Genomic DNA, 19753 nt, shown 5'->3' on the forward strand with positions numbered 1-19753 from the left:
TGGAATCCATTCCATGAAGTACTGAGACTGGTTAATGAATTCAAGACACCATAAATTGTTTGCATGATGCAAACACTTTATATGATGTCTTGAATTCACTACTTGTGTTTTGGTTTGCCTGAAGCCCTGGATCAGGGCTCAGGGCAAACCCCACTCAAGTTCTTCCACTCCATCCTTAACAAGCCAGGCCTTCATAGACTTGCTTTATGCACAGGGGCATTGTCGTGCTGGCCCAGGTTCGGGCCTTAGTTCCAGTGAAGGGTAACTTCCAAGTTTGTGTCAAAATTTGGGGAAGAACCACATATGGATATGATGTTATGGTGTCTAAACTTTCAGCCATATAGCGTCTTTCGTGGTTATGCAGTTTCATCTCATTTCAAGCTATTGCCTGTGGTCAACAATAAAATTGTGAACATATATTAGCATACATCTGTGATCTTCAGAATTATTTGAAATAGATTTACAAAGCTAAAAATGTGATACAAAAATAAATAAAGAAGCACTGTGTGTATCTGCACTTTAAAGATACACAACTTCAACAAAGAGACAACTCACTTTACTTAGAGCTAGTTTGATAACTTCATGCTCAATGTGGAGTTTTGACTGCTTAATTGATGCTGAATCACAGTGCTAAGGCTGATTTATTCTTGCTGTAAACTAGGCATACACAATATGACTGCTGTGTGTATCTTGTTGTTGTTTGATGCGTTGTGTGTACAATACCGATATAAACAGTAGAGGCAGTAAAATGTCATGCGACACCAAGTCCGCAACTGACAATGTTTTGGCCTGGCTAAAATTCTCCTGGCTAATAACTCAAGATCGTCATTGAGCACAAACAAAACGATGGAAGAAATGGAGTTCGTCAGTGTGTTTAACATGGATGTGAACAAAATCGTTACATATTACAGCACTTCTTGGAAAACAGATGAAGAGAGATTTTTTGCCTCTGACGTGCCATCTAGTGGATGTTTAATCCACCAGATTTACACAATATATGCAAGCGAATATGCAAACAACGGGACGCACAAACCAGCTGTGTGTACACACTTAGGCATTCCACCTTTAATGTAAAGGGACAAATCTGCATGCACAAAAGACCCTGTACTGTTCTGAGCTATGCTCCAGATAACTGATGCCCACTTACCCACATCCTATCATGCAGTGAGCAATCATTTCAATGCCACCTGTGAAATAAGCAGAACCTGATTACCAGTTTACTAAGCTTAGATGAATAAAGAGCTGAGATTTACTACTTATACTGCACCATAATCATCACTGTATATGATACTCTCAAGAAACCAAATTCACACCACCTTGGTATGCAAGCAGGCCTCACAAATCTAGTGGTTCACACTGGCCTTTAACCAAAATGCTACATTACAGGGAATGAAGCTAAAGACCGGTTACCACAAATACGAGAGAGAGAAAAAAGACATTTCGTTCAATTATGAGATCACAGTGATCATTCAAAGAAACTAGCCAAAGAGCTTCCAAATGAAGTAGGCCATGTCCATTTTCAAGTAAGCTTTAGCACAGGTGGATTGCAGTGAGAAAGCAGTTTAGTCCTAAATCAATGCTAGTGCAGGAAATGAGCCAAACAAGGCATGTTAATAGGGCTATGGGCAGGGTATCTGTAGGTGCAAGTTGCTTACCTGACCCACAAGAGCTAAACTGAGTCAAAGGACAGAGATACAGTGACGCACAAAACATTTAAAACTATCTGTGTATATTGGTGAGAGTGAACGCTCAGATGGTCAATTTACCATGGAATTTAAAAAAAAAAAAAAAAAAAAAAAAAAGAATAAAAAAAATGTAAATTTAATGTATTTCACTATCATACTTGGATCATAATGAAAAAATATGAAAGAATAATGGCAATAAAAAATTGTTTACAAAAATCTGTCTAAAGCACTATAAAGACTAGATTAGTATCAGATGGTGATGCAGGGTCAAAGACTTGTCAGAAAAGTAATGCTTAAAGGGGTTTAAGGCAACAGAGTTCCTCACACAGGTACAACCTGCATAAATGCGAAAATCATGTGACCTACTTATTATAATGCACAACTTGTGTTTGAAGTGTCTGTAGTACCATAGAATGTTTTAGCGTGGAAACCAACCTCCAAGTGCAAACATATAAACACCCATGTATGTGTGGGTGTACAGACATAAAATGTATTAGTATATCACACACTATATAGATAGATAGATAGATAGATAGATAGATAGATAGATAGATAGATAGATAAACACACTTAATAAACATCTTATAATGCAGAACAAAGCCGTATGATCTATGTTATATGAACATTTTCATATAACAAATTTATAAACATGGTCAGTTGTAACCCTTTATGAAGACCATATCATGGACGTGTAAAACTGCAGCACCTCTAATCTTTATGAAGACTGCATAACGTTTATATAGCATTGTATAAGCAAGGCACCAAATACCATACATGAATGGAAATCTGCAGGTCATAGAGCTTTTGTACAGACATATGCACTATTATAATTGCAAGGTTTTTTTTTTTTTAAACCAAGCTATCCAAGCTGGCAGGCCTCCATAAATGAGACGAGTCTCATACTAGCCTGGTGAAATTAAATAGAGGGAAGAAATAAGATTATATTTAAAACCATGCTGACAATTGTGTGTTACATCAATGTATGAGGCCAGGCTTTTCCCATGGGGAGAAAAGCAAGAAAAAAACAACAAAAATAAATAAATAAATAAAACACGCCAGTTTTCCCAAAATATGGCTGTTTGCTTCTACAATACGGTCATGTAGATCCATTTAGTTGTAAAGCCTCTGAAGTGGAAAGCCCGAGTGCCAGCTCACTAAACAAACAAGGGCTTGGATTCACAGATAATATTCAGTTTTCATGATGATACCCGAATAATAAGCAAGTGTTTAGGAGTGTAATCCCTGAACAGTTGACTAGCTAACAGTATTTGTATGGCTACCTCATGAAAAATGTCCACGTTCGTTTATTTTGAAAGCGTTAACTTAACGCCACCCTGCACAAAAACACGTAATATGGCGCATTCAAATACTGAGCTAGCATCCAGCTAAACAGGGTAGTTATCGAAGTAATCCCAAAAAGGGAGCGGTCTAACATGCCAAAAACTAACACTAAAATCTATACGAGATGTACTGTGTGCGTGGTAGAGGAAGCTTTTGGGTAGTTTTATATACAGCTTACAATAACACCGCATATCTCTTGGTTAAAACCGCTTGTTAGCTAGCAAACTGACCAGGTTTAGTTGGTTAGCGAGTCCGTCCTAACCTGCACATAAACCGTGTACACTAACTAACAAGAAGTTCATCTAACATATCGTTATTAACCTAATACTAGTTAAATAGCACGATTCAGAACAAAAGCAACAATGCGAAGCTAGCTAGTTAACTGATTAATATGTGGCTAAAACCCCTGGCGCCCACCACATGCTATCAGCACTTAACAAAGCGACACAACTAGCTAAGAGAAAGCAAAGTGACATCGCAGCACAAACATTTCTCTTTATAAACGTCAGTCGGCATCAATCAGCAATTCACTAACTTACTGAGTGCTGGTTTATGTAATATGGCGAACGCTAAATGCTGTTGACCAGCTCGTAAACTACAATAATCACAAGTACGACCCCTGAAAAAAAAGTGTCGCGCAGGAAAAAAATATGCCGATATTAAACACAACTATATCGATCGTTTTAAGCGATGTTTTTGGCGTGTAAACTGAAATAAGTGTGTGTGGGGTGAAACAAACATGTGTTAAAAAGCTGAGGGCCAGTTTCAGGTCCTTGTGTGTGCATAGCTAACATTACCTTTAACAGCAAGGCCTTCGTTCTGGCGCCATCTTCATGAAGCCTCGGAAATCCAAACAGTGAACTGCAAAAGCAAAAGGACAACACAGAGGCGGTTCTCTTACTTCAGTTGGTTTTTTAACGACTTCTGCACGGGAACGGATCGCTTTTTATAAACAACGATTAAAACTAATACGAACGAGAGATTTATCTAACCTGTCAACGCCAGCTAAGCATTCCCTCTCTTCAGCTGTGAGCTTTGGAAAGTCCTCTTCGCTTTCACTCGGTTTCCGCGCCGCCATTTTCTTTTCCTCATCATCATCGCCGAGACTCCGAGCAGCAGCAGCAGCGGTGGCGGCGGTGCAGGCTGCAGAGGCCACTGACACTCCCCACGATTTCATGGAAGAGTCAAAAAGAAGCAGCAGAGCCACGCCACCGGATTAATGTAGCAGCTTGCCGTCTCCTCGCAGCACCTCTTTGACGCAAAACGAGCAGATGCAAAAAAAAAATCCGTCCAGGAAAAGACTCCTCAAAACAGCCCTCTTTTCACATTGTCTTCCACTGTCGCTTTTTCCGATAGCGAATTATTCAAATCAAACAACAATGCTGATTTTTGTTTTTCCGTTAAGTGTCAATGTAACGAATATCACAAACTTCCCCTTCAGCCGCCAGTTCCAACTTGTTATAATTGTGTCACTCAAGCGAACCCACGCCGCCGCCTTGGCCACGCCTTCTCTTGTCGTTTAAACCAATCGGTGCTCGCGTCAATAAACACGTGACCGGCCTTGTCTTGGGATCCCTCTTTTTCATAAACTTTCAAAGGGGGAGGATAAATAACAAACGACTCAACTTTACGCTACATGTTCGTCCACCTCGATTGGTCGATACATCGCTATTGTGATTGCGTCAAACAGTCTTGGGACATCTCATTGGTTAAAACAGCTGTCCGTTCACACTGACAAAGGTATGCAAAGATAGAGATAGGCGTAATGGCCACGGTTGCCAGTTCCGCTTTTAATAAACGAATTGAAGCTTTTTTCACCCGAAAGTCATGCGGTTTTTTTTTCAGAAGCAGATTTAGAATCAAATAGGGTATGTTTGCACATACAAGGAATGTGTTTTAACGTTGTACGTTAAATAAAAACTATAAACATCTATAAATAGAAACAGACACAAAAAATGAAATAAACCTAAACATTTAGCTTTTACAGCTTTGATGCTTGTTCTTCATGTCTGAGGTGTCTCACAGTTTATGTACAATATCATTCTACAGTGAGAATCATTTTTTTATTTTCCATTTAACACTAACATTTTATATTACATTTTATTTTTTGTGCACAATATGTATGCCTTTAAAACCTATGTACACATACATACACACATATATACAAATCTTGACATGACTGTTGTGACTGCACTTTTTGCATGTCTCCTATGACTGTATTTCCTATTTTCCTATAAATCTGTCAAAGTAAGTAAATATTTCATGTAAATGTTGTATAAAAAACTATGCATACCAATCATCCTAGATGCTTTCATCATATTATGTCATTCAGAGCTCTTATTAATAGCCACCCAACCTGTAAGTGGGCTATAAAGCTGCCCATGGCTGATGGAGCACACAGTAGATATTGTATTATATACACATAAATGTGCATGTGGAAGTTAAACCATGTCAAATTGTGCACATTTTGGCCCATGCTGCACAAGGCGTCTCAACCACACAGCTCTACGGTTTGCACAAAATAAAATAAATAAAAAAAATCTGCCATGACATTCTAGCAAGTGCCCCATTAAGTTAAAGTGTTTCATAATGCCATAGTTTGCTGTGTTTGAGCTATAATATCAAACACAATGTAAGAAGTGTTTGATACTGTAAGAGGTGCGTTTGATTTTGATTGTCACTGCAAACACAATAAAAGCTGGAATTTATATGAACCCATAGCATTGCAATGGCAGACCTGTTTACACACATGTATAAGTTCAAAGTTTAAAATGCCATGTTATAACAACAATCGCCCCCCCCCCTTTTTTTACTTGGTACAATCCAATACCATATGATGCATATACAGTATGTTTATTTCTTTAACTTATAACTCATTGCAGTGCTTGTAAACTAGACTATTTCTATTTGATTTCTATTACGTATAGGCCTTTGATTGTATATTCCTAAATGTTTACTTTTTACAATTCCAAATCAATTCTGTATTTCAATTATATAAGTATATGCAGTTGGAGATTTGGTCACAAATTGTGTTATGAATCTTCTGCATTGAGATGCTTAAAAATTTGGGTTTGCGATGTTATGATTCATCATCAATGTCTATCATCACTCTTTGCTAAAAGCTTAGCACTGGGCATATGGGGAAGGAATCACTTCCGTGATTCGGTAACGCACTGCGCATGCGCATTGTGAGACGTAACTATTGTCAACAGTGTTGTAGCTTTTGTAAAATGGCGGATCGTGGAGGAGGTAAATCACAAATGGTACCATTAAACGTAGAGCATGTCTAGATTAAATAAGCTTGGTCGGTTATAACCGGTGTCGTTATTTACAGAAAAAAAATAGTCATTATAAACGCTGTGTCATATTAAGAGTTAGCATCAATCACCTCATATTAGCTTTGATTTTGTACTAATTTTTGTTACTCTATAGAATGGATCAATATCTCCGAGTGTAAAATCGATAGCATTGTATTTTGTCGTATGCATTCTGATTATCTTTGCCATTTATGCTCAACACCAAGATAGATATTGTATAGATGAGGTACTATCAGGATTTTGGTCTTTAATGTAATTGCAATTGGAGTTTCAAATTGTCTGTTATTCCAGAAAAGCAGACAATACAACAGGGATACTGTGCAGTCTAATGGTGGTGATGGCGAAAGCTTCACTTGCACGATGCTTAAAACTTAACAGTTCGTTCATAGGTGGAGGTCTGAAATGTTATTTAACAATAATATAAACAATAACAAAGTATTTTAAACATGTGCAATATCAGAAATTTTGTGCAATATGTCTGTTAGTGTAACTACTTACTCGTGGTCTCTTTTTATACATTATGTTTTGTATATACTTTGTATTATATTATGTCTCTATTCTTTTTATATATTTGCATTGTGGGACGAATAAAGGTATATCTAATCTTATTTAAACCATACACAGAAGCTGACAGTGAGGATGAGTTGTACGAGGTTGTGGACATCACTGAATATGCACGACGACATCAGTGGTGGTGTCGAGTTTTTGGGAGCAACACAGGACCCATTGCTGAAAAGTATTCAGTCGCCACACAGATCATGATGGGTGGTGTGACAGGATGGTAAAGATCAAAGTTAAATGTCTTCAAATACATGAACTTATCATTTCTCTCATGATTCTCTGGAGATTTTTATCCAAATCAGAGTCAAAATCGGGTTTATTGGCCAAGTGTGTTGACACACAAGGAATTTGGTTCCAGTTGTTTGTGATTCTGAAAAGTATAGACATAAATAACACTGTACTACTATATACAAGACAATACAGACGATGTGATACAATAAAGACAGTATGAGTATTTAATAGGAATAACAGAATATATGACTGATCAGTTATGTAAATAAACTGTGAGAAGTGCATGGTAGTGCAAATAACAATATTGTGCAATATTATGCTTTTGTACAATATACAGTAGTGTGTGTAACATATACAGATGATGTGATGACTGACAGTTCTGATAATGCAGTACTTATAGATATAAAGAAGGGAATATAATGATGGTGAGCTGTTCTTGTGTCTGGCAGTTTTGGTAAATAAAGTTCTGTAGCGCCTGCCAGAGGGGAGGAGCTAAAAGAGGTTTTGTCCAGGGTGCGAAGGGTCAGTGGTGATTTTCCCTGTTTCTGGTTCTTTTATTGTACGAGTCCTGGGGAGTGGGCAGGGGTGCACCAATTATTTTTTTCTGCTGTTTTAACCGTGCGTTGCAGTCTGTTTCTGTCCTGTTTTGTTGCTGCACCAAACCAGATGGTGATGGATGTGCACAGGACAGATTCAATGACTGCATTGTAGAACAGCATCAACAGCTACTGTGGCAGACCATACTTCTTTAATTGGTGTAGAAAGTACATCCTCTGTCCTGAAAGTACATTTTGTGTATTATTTTTTGTATCCTAGGTGTGCTGGTTATCTATTTCAGAAAGTTGGGAAAATTGCCGCAACTGCAGTTGGTGGAGGATTCCTTTTGTTACAAGTAAGAGTGACTTCACACATTTTAAATCCTCAAGGATTTTGCAGAGGTTTTTTTTTTGTGATTGATGCACCAAAAAATTTTTGATTTTCCTGCAGCTTTTTTCAAAATTTGTGATGAAACTTGAAATGGAGAAATTGCAGGAACATGATTATTCTTTTAACCTCCTATAAGTGAAGATACATGTAATTAATTTCTGTGAAAGCTGCACTTATGTTTGATACACGTGAATCGAAGAGATCTTTAGCTGATTGCAGTATTTTGGTGCTGTTACACAGCAGGTCTTGACCCAATTCTGCATAAAATTTAATATCTGCAGTTTTGAAATCCTTGACAGAGTGAACGCCTATCACCTTCATGTGAACATTTGAACTTTATATTGCTATGCTGAATAACAGTCCATAAACAATCTTGATTTTCATTTCAGATTGCCAATCACAGCGGGTATGTGCAGGTGGACTGGAAGAAAGTAAAGAAGGATGTTAATAAAGCAAAAAAGCATTTGAAGAAGAAGGCCGACAAAGCAGCACCAGAGCTGAATTCATTTATCGAAGAGGTATACAGAACTGGGAACTCATATTAATTTCCAAAAAAAAAAAAGACCTAGCATTGCTTCTGCATAGAACATCATCTGGTAATATTTTTACATTTAGAATGATTATTTTAATGATGGAAATGTTTTAAAAGTTGCTCAAAATTGAAGTAAAATCTTGGTACAAATGTTCATGTGTACACCGTTGCTTTATACATTAAGGAGAGACCTGCGAACTAAAAGTACGATTATTTTTATAGTTACAATTTATACAATTATTTGTATATTGTCACATTTAGCAGGTAGAACATCAAAATTGATATTTTCATATTTTTATCATCAATATCAGCTGCAGAAAAGCAGATATTTTTATCTTAATTGTTCTTATTGTTTTGTAGTCTACAGAATTTGTGAAGAGGAATATAGTCATTTCAAGTGGGTTTCTTGGAGGATTTCTGCTGGGTCTGGCATCTTGAATCACTGGACCTGCTTTACAAATGGACACTCCTTACCTAGAGATATTCTATGCTGTATTTTTTATTGCATTGCTTTATTCCAGAGAACCTAAGAAAGTGTGCAGTGTTGCTTGGTTTAAGGCAGAACTGGGGAAGTTTAGTTTGGCTTTTCAGCTATCGTCATGTCTACGAAAGAAAAAGATTCACATCTTGTAAATAATGACTGCTGTGGTATGAGCCATTTTGTCTTGAAGACTTGTTGATAAGGTAGAAAAGGGAACACTGGACCAGGGCTGTTTGTGATACATGTTATGTTGTAGGCCTGAGTTGAACTGTGCTGTATTAAAGAATAAAGAATTGTTTGCGTATTTAACTGCTTTTAGAACTGTGCAGTGATTATGTATGTCTTTGTTTCACAGTGTTTTTTTATTCTTTTCTGATGTATTTAATTCATACACACTATGTGCCAATTGTGTGAATTGTATGCGTGATAACATAAAAGTTACACTAATGCTGAAAAATGATTTGTGCTTTATATGTGAATAGCATAACTTCATCAACTGAGCATTGTTTCCATACGACACCATTTAAGAAAAGTTTTCCGATTGGTGTTTTTAGGAGGTGTGCATATGTATTTCAATGAATTTGCATGTCATTTAAATCTCATAAAGCCCTCTTCCTCACAAGTACCATTATTTTAGGCCACCCTTGTGTTAACCACTGCATTTTCGGTGCATGCTGAAAATTTGACACTATTTTTGGAATGGTTTAAGTAAATAAGTATTTGTTTTTAATAAAATATGCATGTAGTCATACAGCATCGTTATGTGAAAAGGATCTTCATTACCCAATTTGGTATGTAAAGTCCTCATGTGAAGTGTTTTTTTGTTTTTGCATGAATTGATATGTTTTTGCTTTATTTTAATTTTTATAAATTATTTTTACCTAATGTATTATTCTACTTCTAGTTTGTACAGCTTCATAATAATGGTTAAATGGCAGTTGTTGAGAACATGGAAATGTTCCATGGCCAGAATGTGAAGAGAATGCTACCTGCTTTCACAGGTTTTCGATGGGATTTAGACCTGAGCTCTGACTGGCTCATTCAAGCTCCATCTTCTTCCTTTGAAGCCATTCATTTGTTGACTTGGAATTGGGATTTGTATAATTGTTGTGCCTGAATATCTTCATCATCACCTAACAGGAAACTTAGATTGGTAATTGGAGCTATCTGTTCCAGGGCCCAGTGCCAGCTGAAATGAAGCAGCCCCATAAACATGAGGCTGCCACCACCATGCTTCATTATGGGATGGAGTTCGGGTGATAATTATGCCTTGTTCTTATATATAGTTTTTTTAGAATTATTTGCGAAAGGTTCTACCTTAGTCTCATCAGACCTTAACAAATTTTGCCACACAGTTTTGGCAATTTAGGACAATTTTTCTTTATGCGAATGGCTTTATGTCAAACCAAGTTTTATCAGAGATGGTTGTTACATGCAAGGAGTGGTAATATCTCTCTTGTGCCCATTTTTCTCCACTTGCTTGCCGTCCCAGTGCTCCATGGTACATCTAATCATTTTGAACTTCTTTTGTATTCCTCTCCTGATCAATACCATTTGACAATGAGATCAAGTACGTGTAAGCTTTTTATGAGCCATGTGTTCGAATCAACTCAAATAAATGTCAAGAAAATCTTATAGAAACAACTGATCTTTATTTGCCTTTAATCACAACCACTTCACCGATGACACGTGGCTTATAATTAACAGCAACATAATTAACATAAACATGAGTTCAAAAAGTTCACACAGTTTTACAGCCAGGTTACTGGTGGTTTTATATTATTCTCCCCTTTTCTGAAAAAAAAACAAAAGAAGTTTGTTTTTATTTAACACATTAAAGGGAGAAATAAATGATTTATCTTGATTTAATTTTTATGCTTTGAGGAACCAGACAAAAATGACAAACAAACAACAACAACAAAAAAAGTACACCATTTTTCTACTGCAATGAGACGAAGGATGGATTATGCCTTAATATCAATAAGGTGCTGCAGGTAAATGATGCGCAAACTGCATAAAAATACATATACCGACTTAATAAAGTGTTCAGCGGACGCCATGTTTGTATGTTCTCGACAATTCAGGCGGAGCTGATGAAGGACCGTAAGTCACGTGGGCTGCATCTCCTGGCAACTGCAAACTAAGCGTCGCTATGACGACGTGAGCTGTATCCAAGCAAGCAGTTATTAGTTTTCTGCCGACTTTTAATATCACCGAATTATGTCTTTACCGAAGTTACCTGGATTTTCATTCAACAGAAATGTAAGTTCAGACATAACATCTGTTTCCAGTTGAATTAAAATAAGCTAATTACAATAATCCAGCTGATCTGTATTGCTTGAAATAACTGGAACTGGTTGGATTTGACAAGATGACTGTTCTATGTCTTTAAATGATCTCATATTTTAATTATAATTTATATAAAGTGTTAAACTACACAACAAACTGAACCATGTCGATGTTTGGTGTGACAACCCTTTGGTTTTTTTTGTTTGTTTGTTTGTTTGTTTGTTTTAAAAATCAGTAGCCATGTCGTCATGTTTGGAAATCTAATGTGTTGCTTTTTTTAACTGAAATAATGTAGAAATCCTTAAATAAGGATCAATTTGCATGAAAAATGAAGGTATATAATAGAATTTTTTTGCACAGAATTGTTGATCATAATGTTACACATTATATGGCTAAAAGATTGTGAACACCTGAGCATCACACAATATGTTGTTCTTCCTCAAACCATTGGCACAATGTTGGAAGCACACTATTATACAGGATGTATCTTTGTATGCTTTATTTTTGCAAATGGTAATTTGATATCTTTGTATTGCAAATGGTAGTGTATTGAAACCCTGCTTAAAATTCTTCATTCAACACGGTCTCTTCTTTAGCTGGGAAAAGAAAAGTTTCACAAGTCTCAGCATTTTGATTACTTTAATGGTGTACAAATGATGGTGGGAGCAGAGAAACCTGGGATTGGAGGAGAACTGCTCTTGGGCCAAAGTGCGCAACCTAAATACTCAGTATTTCCGAGAGGAGAGGGCAGTGAGGCACCTTCCTGGGTAGCATTTGACAAGCAGGTTTGAAAAGAAAAGTTACAAATATACCAATTCTTCAATATCTCAGAAAAGGGTAGAAAAGTGTGCTGCTATCTTTAATTCATCCTTCTGTTGCTTTAGGTTCTTTGTTTCAATGCATATTTCCAAGAAGTTGTTCCTCAGAGCAGAGAGGAAAGTTACAGGATTCGAAAATGTAAGATTTATTTCTACTTGGAAGACGACACCATACAGGTTGTGGAGCCGGAGCAAAAAAATAGTGGCATTCCACAAGGTAACTCCTTCAAATGACAAATCATTGACAAACCTGAATAATCCACATGTGGTTAAACAGTTCTGTCTCTCCACACAGGAACATTTATTCACCGCCATCGCATTCCTCTCCCAGCTCCTAAGGATGACAAATTTTACAATTTGCACCACTTTAATATCAACCAGGAGATGGTTTTCTACTCCAGGACCTTTATTATAACAGATTGTGACCCTTTCACAAACAACTTCCTGAGGAAAATGGGTGTGCGTCTCAATGCCCCTTGTGCAACACCATCAGACCCCTACACAAAACTCCGTCAGGAGGTAAGCATGTGGCTGTGTCTCAGCTGTTTGTTTCCTGAAATGGAATATTAGCAGTGTGTTCTCCTGTGTGTTTACTTTCACAGCTGGAGGACAGCATGAAGCCACTGCGCCCGTATGAGAGGCAGGATACCTTAAAGCAGTTCCTTGACCATGACCGCAATGTTCTGCGTTTTTATTGCTACTGGGATGATACCCAAAGTGTCTTTGGAGACCAAAGAGAACTGATCCTGCACTACTTCTTGGCAGATGACACCATAGAAATACTAGAAGTCAGATATGCAAACTCTGGCCGAGATACCACTCCTAATTTTTTACACAGGAGCAAGCTTCCCAAGGTGTGTAGCAAGATCTCAGATGTAATGGTTTACTTGTAAAAAAAAAAAAAAAAAAAAACATCTTTGTATTCATGTATGAATACTCAGGGTTTTTTTTAGTATTGTTTTTGAAATACTTCTACCGATGTAAACATTTTTACAAATGTGGTAACAGCAAAGGCAATGTTATAGCATCCCATTTGTTCTGTTAAAATCCAGCACAGATTGTTGCCAGTAGTCTGCTGCTCTTGTCCAATAGTGATGGAGCTACTTTCCACAGTTTTTGCATTCGGCCAAAGCCATCTAAATCATTACTGAGAGAAGAATTCACTATTGACATACAACCCTGTGATTTCCTTAATTAGACCACAAAAATACAAGCCAGTGTGCAGTAACATCCATCGTTACTGGAGCAAAAGAGAGAACACAGCACTTTTAACCACTTCCACTGTCTTTGTTTTGTCTTCTGCTTGGATGAGCTTCTCCATCACTTATGCCTTGCACTCATTTTGACCGACAAGTCTGACACAACATAAGACTCCCCGAAGCATTTTATCTCTCTCTGTTCTGGAAATCTCTTTTGAAACAATGTTGAATGAAACTTTATCACATTGCTATGTTAGCTTTTGTCCTTAACTTATCTTGTCATGCTGTCTGGAAGTCTGAAAATCTAGTACTATATGGCTCTAAATGTCAATGATAACATTTTTGTAAATGAGATGGTTAGAAAATAATAGCCTTTAAGATACATTTTAATTATCAGAATTCTTCATCCAATTTATCAAGACAGATTGCAGTTATTTTCTCTTGCCTTTCCTGAACAGCATGCTTCTACTCCCAAACGCCTGCCTGGAGAAATAACAGACCGTACTGTCCTTAATACATTAGGGCCAGTGGGACATGGGGGTCGCTACATTTTGGACAGCCGCAAAGTGAGTTATAAAGGAGTGAAAGAATGGGAGTAGTGTGCAAACTATTTTTAATATACTTAGATTAAATCTTTAAATCATTAAACGAAAAATGTGGTCTTTGTTCCATTTCTCAAGGATGGTTATTCGTTAGGTGAGTTGGTTAGAAATTTGGAAAAGTCAGGATATGAAACTGTTCTTGTGTTTGTGTATGGTCTCAGACTGGTGCTGTATATGAGGAGTTCTACAAAGATTGTGACCTGACCATAGGAGAGGTCATTAACGTCTGGGGCCGCAAAGTGAGGATTTGTGACTGTGACAACTTCACCAAAGAGTACTATCGTTCCAAATATGGCATCGGTAAGTCACAGAACTGTGAAAAACATTCAACATGTAATCAGTATGAGTTTAAGTGAAAAAAGTAAAAGTAGGACTGCACCATACTTACCCTGGGTGACCTGACTGCACTGGGTCAGGATTGTTTAATGTGATTGTGACCACATGATGTCAGTATTGAGTACAGATGTCAGTGTTGTTCGGTTGTGATGACAAGAAATTATTTAACTTAACCTAATGACGTACTGTTGAAAATGAAAACAGATTTCTAACCTTCTCATGTCAATACTGATGACGAGCAATGCAGAGAGGCAACCATGAAAAAAACATGTGTGTGTGTGTGTGTGTGTGTGTGTGTGTGTGTGTGTGTGTGTGTAGAGGACTTCACTCCGATAGAATATAAGTTCCCACCACCAGCTAAAGCAGTTGTCCAGTTCCCTCCTTACACTGGCTTTGGATCGGAGGAGGATTCCCTTCGCTCCTGCCAAAGGCTGATGCCCAAACCCCCTCAGAAAGACTTCAGAAAGCTAATGGAAAAAGACAGGTACTGTAACCACATGCTTTCTGAACTAAGTTCCCTCAAGACATGCTGAACACATCATTTTATGTCTTCTTTTCTTCTTTTAACGAAATGAATATTAAAACTTACCAAAAGTTAAGTTACCTGTTTCTTCTACTTGTGTCACTCAGTCTGAATGTGTGTAGTGATGGATGGTCTCTTGTCTGTACTACTATACTACTATTAAGCATTTAGACACTGGTGCTGGAATTCGTTATATACTGAGTGTGCATAAAGTTTTATTACAACTAGTTTGTTTTGTTCCAGTTTATGGCCAACATTACTAACATTATCCTAATTTGCATTATTGTTTATAATATTATCCCAAATGCAAGATTAGTTATATATTTTGTGTGTTGATGGTAATGTAATTGAACAAGTTATATTCCCTTTTACCTTACCTTTGACAGACAGGGACTGGTGAGCCACATACTAAGATTTGTGGGCAAGATGCTGACAGACAACCCTACTGACAAGGACCGCACATTCATCATCTGCTTCTACCTAAGCGATGACACTATAGTAGTGTTTGAACCCACTCAGAGGAACTCAGGCATGTTCCCATCTTCCACATCTTATTGTCACTGATTGCCTACATTCTCTTTTTAAAATGTCTCAACATTTCAAGACAAGAGAAGAACTTAAAAACATTGTTTTGTCTATGTAAATGATACTTGTACATATATTGTACTACAATATATGTATTAATTACGTATAAACTCATTACAGGCAAACATACATTTCTGCATGATGATAATGTAGAATGCAAAAGTACATGTCATAACCAATGTTTTCTTAACAAGCTTCGCATCAATTTGGCCAACAACAGATATTTCGATATTTCAGACTCTAACAGTGGTTATACAGTATGTAGGTTATATGTATGTATACATATATATATAATGAAGCTTAACCATTTATTGCACCATTAATTTACCAACAATACTGATATTTTTGACTGTACATTTTGCTATACATCCATTAATTTGTCCAAGTAATTCAGCAATATTTTTTATTTATATTTGTTTTTTCGATAAAAGTATTGTACTGCTTGCACATACCTCGATTAAATCTAAACACATTTCATGGAAATGTTGTCCATTTGGAAGAAGAATCCTAAATGTAATGAAATCTGTTGCATTTTGGAATCATTTTGCAAGTTGTGGATTTCCTAATGCAGTTACAGAATAAATTGATTCAAATGTGCGCATATTTACAAAAGGAATTATTGGGGGTAAATTCCTCCAGAGAAGCCGTGTGAAGAAGCCAGGACAGGAGCTCTTTAAGAGTGAGATGTCCGAGTACTACAAAGCTCAGGACTTGTATGTGGGAGCCAGACTCAGTATAAACAACCAGCTTTTCCAATTAGTGAATGCTGATGAGTATGCTTTCAACTACATGGAACAGCATGCAGAAGAGGTAATGCACACACACATAATGCTTATTCTTATTCAGTCTTAGTTTACATAATTTACATTTACATTACATTTTACTCTATAGTATGTTGCAAATGAGAAATATACTTTAATTGTTGTTATTCACAAATGTGCTTTGTTTTTATTCTTCCATAGTTCCCCATGGCCAACATTGGCACGATTTTGAGCAAGTTAAAGTCAATTCCTGAAGAAAAGCAAAAGGAAATCAAACAGTTCCTGGCATTAAGTGACTCTGGCAACACTGGCTTCATTCCTTATGAGTCTTTCAGGTATGGAGCCAATACAGAATTTGTACTTGAATCACCTAAACAAGTATGCAGGGCATGCACATTTCTAAAACATCAGAAAGAGTTCTCACACCCTCTGGTCCAATCCATCTTGCTCCACAGACTGCATGTGTCTATGTTTTCACTAATCCACACAAGTGAAAACAGCATATTCTCTATGGATTTCTTGTCAGATACCACTCCATGTGATTGAGCAGCTGAATGCCCGTGTGTCCCTACAGGTCTCTGTTGGCAGATATGGACGGTCAGCTGTCAGAGCATGAGATCATGATGTTAGGCCGTACCTACTCGGTGAGAGAGCAGTCTGAGCTGGATGTAGGCCTCTTGCTGGCCATCACTCAGGATCACCTGAGGAAGAAACAGTTTGAGAGTTTCGCCGACATGCTGCGAGCTTTCACACACGAGGACAGAGACAGGTATAACAGGAGCTAGGTTACACATCTCTGCATTTTACATCAACACCCAGGAGATGGAGCATGGCCCTTGGTTCAGTTCTAAAGCATGCTTTACTCAAACTATTATTTTCCACCCCACATAATGAGAAAATGATCAATATAATCACAAGAACATATAAATGTCGCAGGGTGTTCCATGGATGCATATTTTGATACCGAATCAAGCATGTCTGTGCATTTATATTAAAAATCATGGTCAACCAGGCACTGAGGCTGAACACAAACGCAAAGCCTGAGGTAGGGCAGCGTCAGTCTGCAGACCCTGCGGCTCCACATTCAGGAGTTGTGATTAGTTCCAGCGCTACAAGTGAAGCATTGGAACCAGATGATCTCCCTAGACTTGTGCCGTGTAGCAAAGAGATGACTTCTAACACAGATGGATTAACGTGCATGTGTGTCTTTTTGGAAATTGTAGTTATGTGACATTTTTCGAATGATTTAAGAAGCTATGATTGTCTGTTTCTGGATATTTCTCATTCACTCTTTACAGGTAAAGCAAGAGTAGACTCACACCTCACTTAGGTATCTTTGTTAAGCTTTTTTGCCCAATTGCTGTAATTGTTATGTTGTAGAAGTGGGCATCTTTCCACCAAAGAGGCTTGGACCATCTGTAAATCCTTCCGCTTGCCATTGGATGATGACCTTCTGAGAGCCCTTCTGCTCAAGTAAGTAGTTATATTTTACTTTTTATTTAAACGTTTAAATCAGCTTTATACTGAAAAATGTAATTTTTGTCCTCATGTTGATATTCAGATTTGAGAATGAGTCGGAGAAGATAGACTATCATAGTTTCCTGTCAGGGATCAACTGGAAAGAGAATGCCTCCATACCACTTCCACCAGATGCTGTCATGAAAGTGAGTTAAGCAGTTAATACAACTGAAGAACCTTTAGAAGGTGAAGTTTCATTGACTTGTTAGACATGGAAAAAGTTTTGAGTCAACACACCTTGTTCCCTTGAAGCTTTGTCTGCCATCATTAGCAGACACAGCCACACACACTCAGAGATGAAAAAAGAGAGTGTGTTTGGAAATGAGGGCCAGGTGGCAAAGTTCCAGGCTCTGGCTCTCAACCTACCACAGAGGCACCTCCAAGCCTCACCTCATTCAAATCAGCCTTGAGGAAAAACTCAGTCAAGTCTTTTTATTGCAGCCTTTTAATTTAGCGCGCTATGCCGCATAACATTCTAAGCAGAACCATCTGCCTCAGTGTTCACAAAATAAGTGGAGAAAAGGGGGAGTTTAGGTGTTTTCACCAGTAGATGGGGCTTTTGATTATTTTGTGTTTTTATCTTTAATCAGGAAAAAAACGGCATGGTAATTTAGAGCAGTAATTCTCAAAGTTATATGTGAAACATGGCCATATAATTCTTTTTTGGTCACGGTGATGAAAATAACAACCTATTATTTTTAGTGTACTCAGAAACATGTATACAATACATAAGTCAACTCTGACCAGAACTTGGTGTTCTGTTAGCAGAAAATCACAAATAAATGCTCTACAGATTTAATCAATAGCCAGAATATTAGTGTACAAATCTGAAAAAGAAGCTATTTGTACAGGTTTTTATAAAATACATCTGTGAGAAGGTCCATGTATTGATTAACAGTTAAAGAGGCCACTGGCTGAAAAACCTTAAACAACCCTTGTGTAACCCTTTAAAAAACCTAGTGCAGTGTATTATGGTATACAGGGGCAGGTGAGAGGATCTTTGCTTTGCTTTAATTTAGTTTGCATGCTGTTGCTTTGCATAACTTGCATTCAGCCTTCTGACTGTCACTGTCACTTTCCAGCCATTTTCTCTTATGCTGCCACAGCCTACTCTTGAAGGCCACACACTAGTGGAATACTCTGCCTTTATCAAGGAGCTTTTTGGATACACAGAAGAGGAGTGATGTCATCTTCAGCATCTTCACTTCATTGTTGCAGTGCATTAATGGATAGAAACTCAGTGCATTTTATAAAACTTCAGTTTAATTGCCATTCTGTATGCTGGCCAGGCTTAGCTTGCCAGTTCTGCAATCTGTAATTTCTTCTTAGTGTTAGGGAATCATAGATGAAGGTTTACTGCTGATGCTTTAGGCATCATTCAGCTCCTTCAGGAGTTTCCAATTTTGTGAACACAGAACTGAACTAAATCAAGAAAAATCCACAAACATTCAGTGGGGCTTGCAATTTTTAAAAATTGCCACAGCTTTCCACACTTTTTGCATTGCGCCAAAGCCATTTTAAATTCATGAGCATTAAATACGAGTTAAGCTGTCATAGAAAATAACTACATATGTGTCATTACTGGTCACCAAAATTAAAAAAAAAAAAAAGAATTTTTGGCTTAATAATCACATAAAAATTCCTAGAGGGAGTGATTATCAAGAATCCTCACATACCAACACCCATTATGGCCAATAACAACCTGTTAAAACATGTATTAATGAAAATATAAGAATGTTATGTCAACACTAGGCTGTCCATTTACACTATTTGCATTTTTCCTGACATTATTTGCAGTTTGACCTAGACTGGAATGGAGAAGCAGTAGGTCCCGCAGTAAAAACCATCAACTACTCTTTGTTACTGAAGGATGCCTTTTGTGATGTTCAGACCAATATAATCAACTGAGAGGCATGGAGATATCCTCTCTCCCACAGACACCAACATGAACAATGAGAATGTCTTGAAACATACGTTTGTGAAAGAAAGTTTCAAATAAATATATACCTTTATCACATCAACTTTGTTCAGAATGTTTGTAAGTGTG

General features: G+C 37.4%; 3 protein-coding genes across 8 annotated transcripts in view; 2 read left to right on the plus strand and 1 right to left on the minus strand.

Moving 5' to 3' along the window:
* kdm6a (lysine (K)-specific demethylase 6A) overlaps positions 1 to 4532 on the minus strand; it is a 33132-nt gene extending 28600 nt beyond the window's left edge. For 2 of the 3 annotated variants that reach the window (XM_047815354.1, XM_027164716.2), the window contains exons 1-2: positions 4019 to 4532; positions 3824 to 3887 (exon numbers count right to left, since the gene is read on the minus strand). In XM_047815354.1, the coding sequence (XP_047671310.1) occupies positions 3824 to 3887; positions 4019 to 4203 (249 nt within the window). In that variant the 5' untranslated portion in view covers positions 4204 to 4532. Of the gene's footprint in view, positions 1 to 3823; positions 3888 to 4018 lie in introns of those variants that run through there. The other variant, XM_027164717.2, reaches the window with a different exon arrangement.
* A 1587-nt stretch (positions 4533 to 6119) lies between these two features.
* fundc1 (FUN14 domain containing 1) lies at positions 6120 to 9384 on the plus strand. 2 transcript variants are annotated; one of them, XM_027164723.2, is made up of 5 exons: positions 6120 to 6275; positions 6968 to 7124; positions 7952 to 8027; positions 8452 to 8580; positions 8955 to 9384. In XM_027164723.2, exons 1-5 carry the CDS (start codon positions 6206 to 6208, stop codon positions 9030 to 9032), a joined length of 510 nt encoding a protein of 169 aa, XP_027020524.1. In that variant the 5' UTR covers positions 6120 to 6205; the 3' UTR covers positions 9033 to 9384. The 2 variants fall into 2 exon arrangements, with proteins under 2 accessions (XP_027020524.1, XP_047671311.1); XM_047815355.1 differs by lacking the exon at positions 6120 to 6275 and adding an exon at positions 6666 to 6738.
* Positions 9385 to 10803: 1419 nt separating this feature from the next.
* On the plus strand, positions 10804 to 19723 carry efhc2 (EF-hand domain (C-terminal) containing 2). Of its 3 annotated transcripts, none has more exons than XM_027164719.2 (16): positions 10805 to 11069; positions 11160 to 11337; positions 11961 to 12149; positions 12249 to 12399; positions 12478 to 12701; positions 12785 to 13036; positions 13840 to 13947; positions 14145 to 14283; positions 14638 to 14803; positions 15229 to 15371; positions 16041 to 16237; positions 16390 to 16523; positions 16763 to 16957; positions 17569 to 17661; positions 17750 to 17852; positions 18789 to 19476. In XM_027164719.2, the coding sequence occupies exons 2-16, from the start codon at positions 11296 to 11298 to the stop codon at positions 18888 to 18890; spliced, it is 2238 nt and encodes a 745-aa protein (XP_027020520.2). In that variant the 5' UTR covers positions 10805 to 11069; positions 11160 to 11295; the 3' UTR covers positions 18891 to 19476. The 3 variants fall into 3 exon arrangements, with proteins under 3 accessions (XP_027020521.2, XP_027020520.2, XP_027020519.2); XM_027164718.2 differs by lacking the exon at positions 18789 to 19476 and adding an exon at positions 19504 to 19723 and having other exon boundaries at positions 10806 to 11069; XM_027164720.2 differs by lacking the exons at positions 13840 to 13947; positions 18789 to 19476 and adding an exon at positions 19504 to 19723 and having other exon boundaries at positions 10804 to 11069.
* Positions 19724 to 19753: the final 30 nt, after the last annotated feature.

This window comes from Tachysurus fulvidraco, chromosome 6, assembly GCF_022655615.1.
Source record: "Tachysurus fulvidraco isolate hzauxx_2018 chromosome 6, HZAU_PFXX_2.0, whole genome shotgun sequence".
In the NCBI taxonomy this organism is placed as follows: domain Eukaryota; kingdom Metazoa; phylum Chordata; class Actinopteri; order Siluriformes; family Bagridae; genus Tachysurus; species Tachysurus fulvidraco.

Bases quoted from the DNA above. Each gene is read 5' to 3' on its own strand.
- fundc1 (XM_027164723.2), top strand. From the start codon at position 6,206: ATGCGCATTGTGAGACGTAACTATTGTCAACAGTGTTGTAGCTTTTGT. The intron at 6,276-6,967 runs GTAAATCACAAA...AACCATACACAG, and splicing joins AATGGCGGATCGTGGAGGAG to AAGCTGACAGTGAGGATGAG. The intron at 8,028-8,451 runs GTAAGAGTGACT...TTTTCATTTCAG, and splicing joins GAGGATTCCTTTTGTTACAA to ATTGCCAATCACAGCGGGTA.
- efhc2 (XM_027164718.2), top strand. From the start codon at position 11,296: ATGTCTTTACCGAAGTTACCTGGATTTTCATTCAACAGAAAT. The intron at 15,372-16,040 runs GCATGTTCCCAT...TATTTACAAAAG, and splicing joins ACCCACTCAGAGGAACTCAG to GAATTATTGGGGGTAAATTC. The intron at 16,238-16,389 runs GTAATGCACACA...ATTCTTCCATAG, and splicing joins TGGAACAGCATGCAGAAGAG to TTCCCCATGGCCAACATTGG.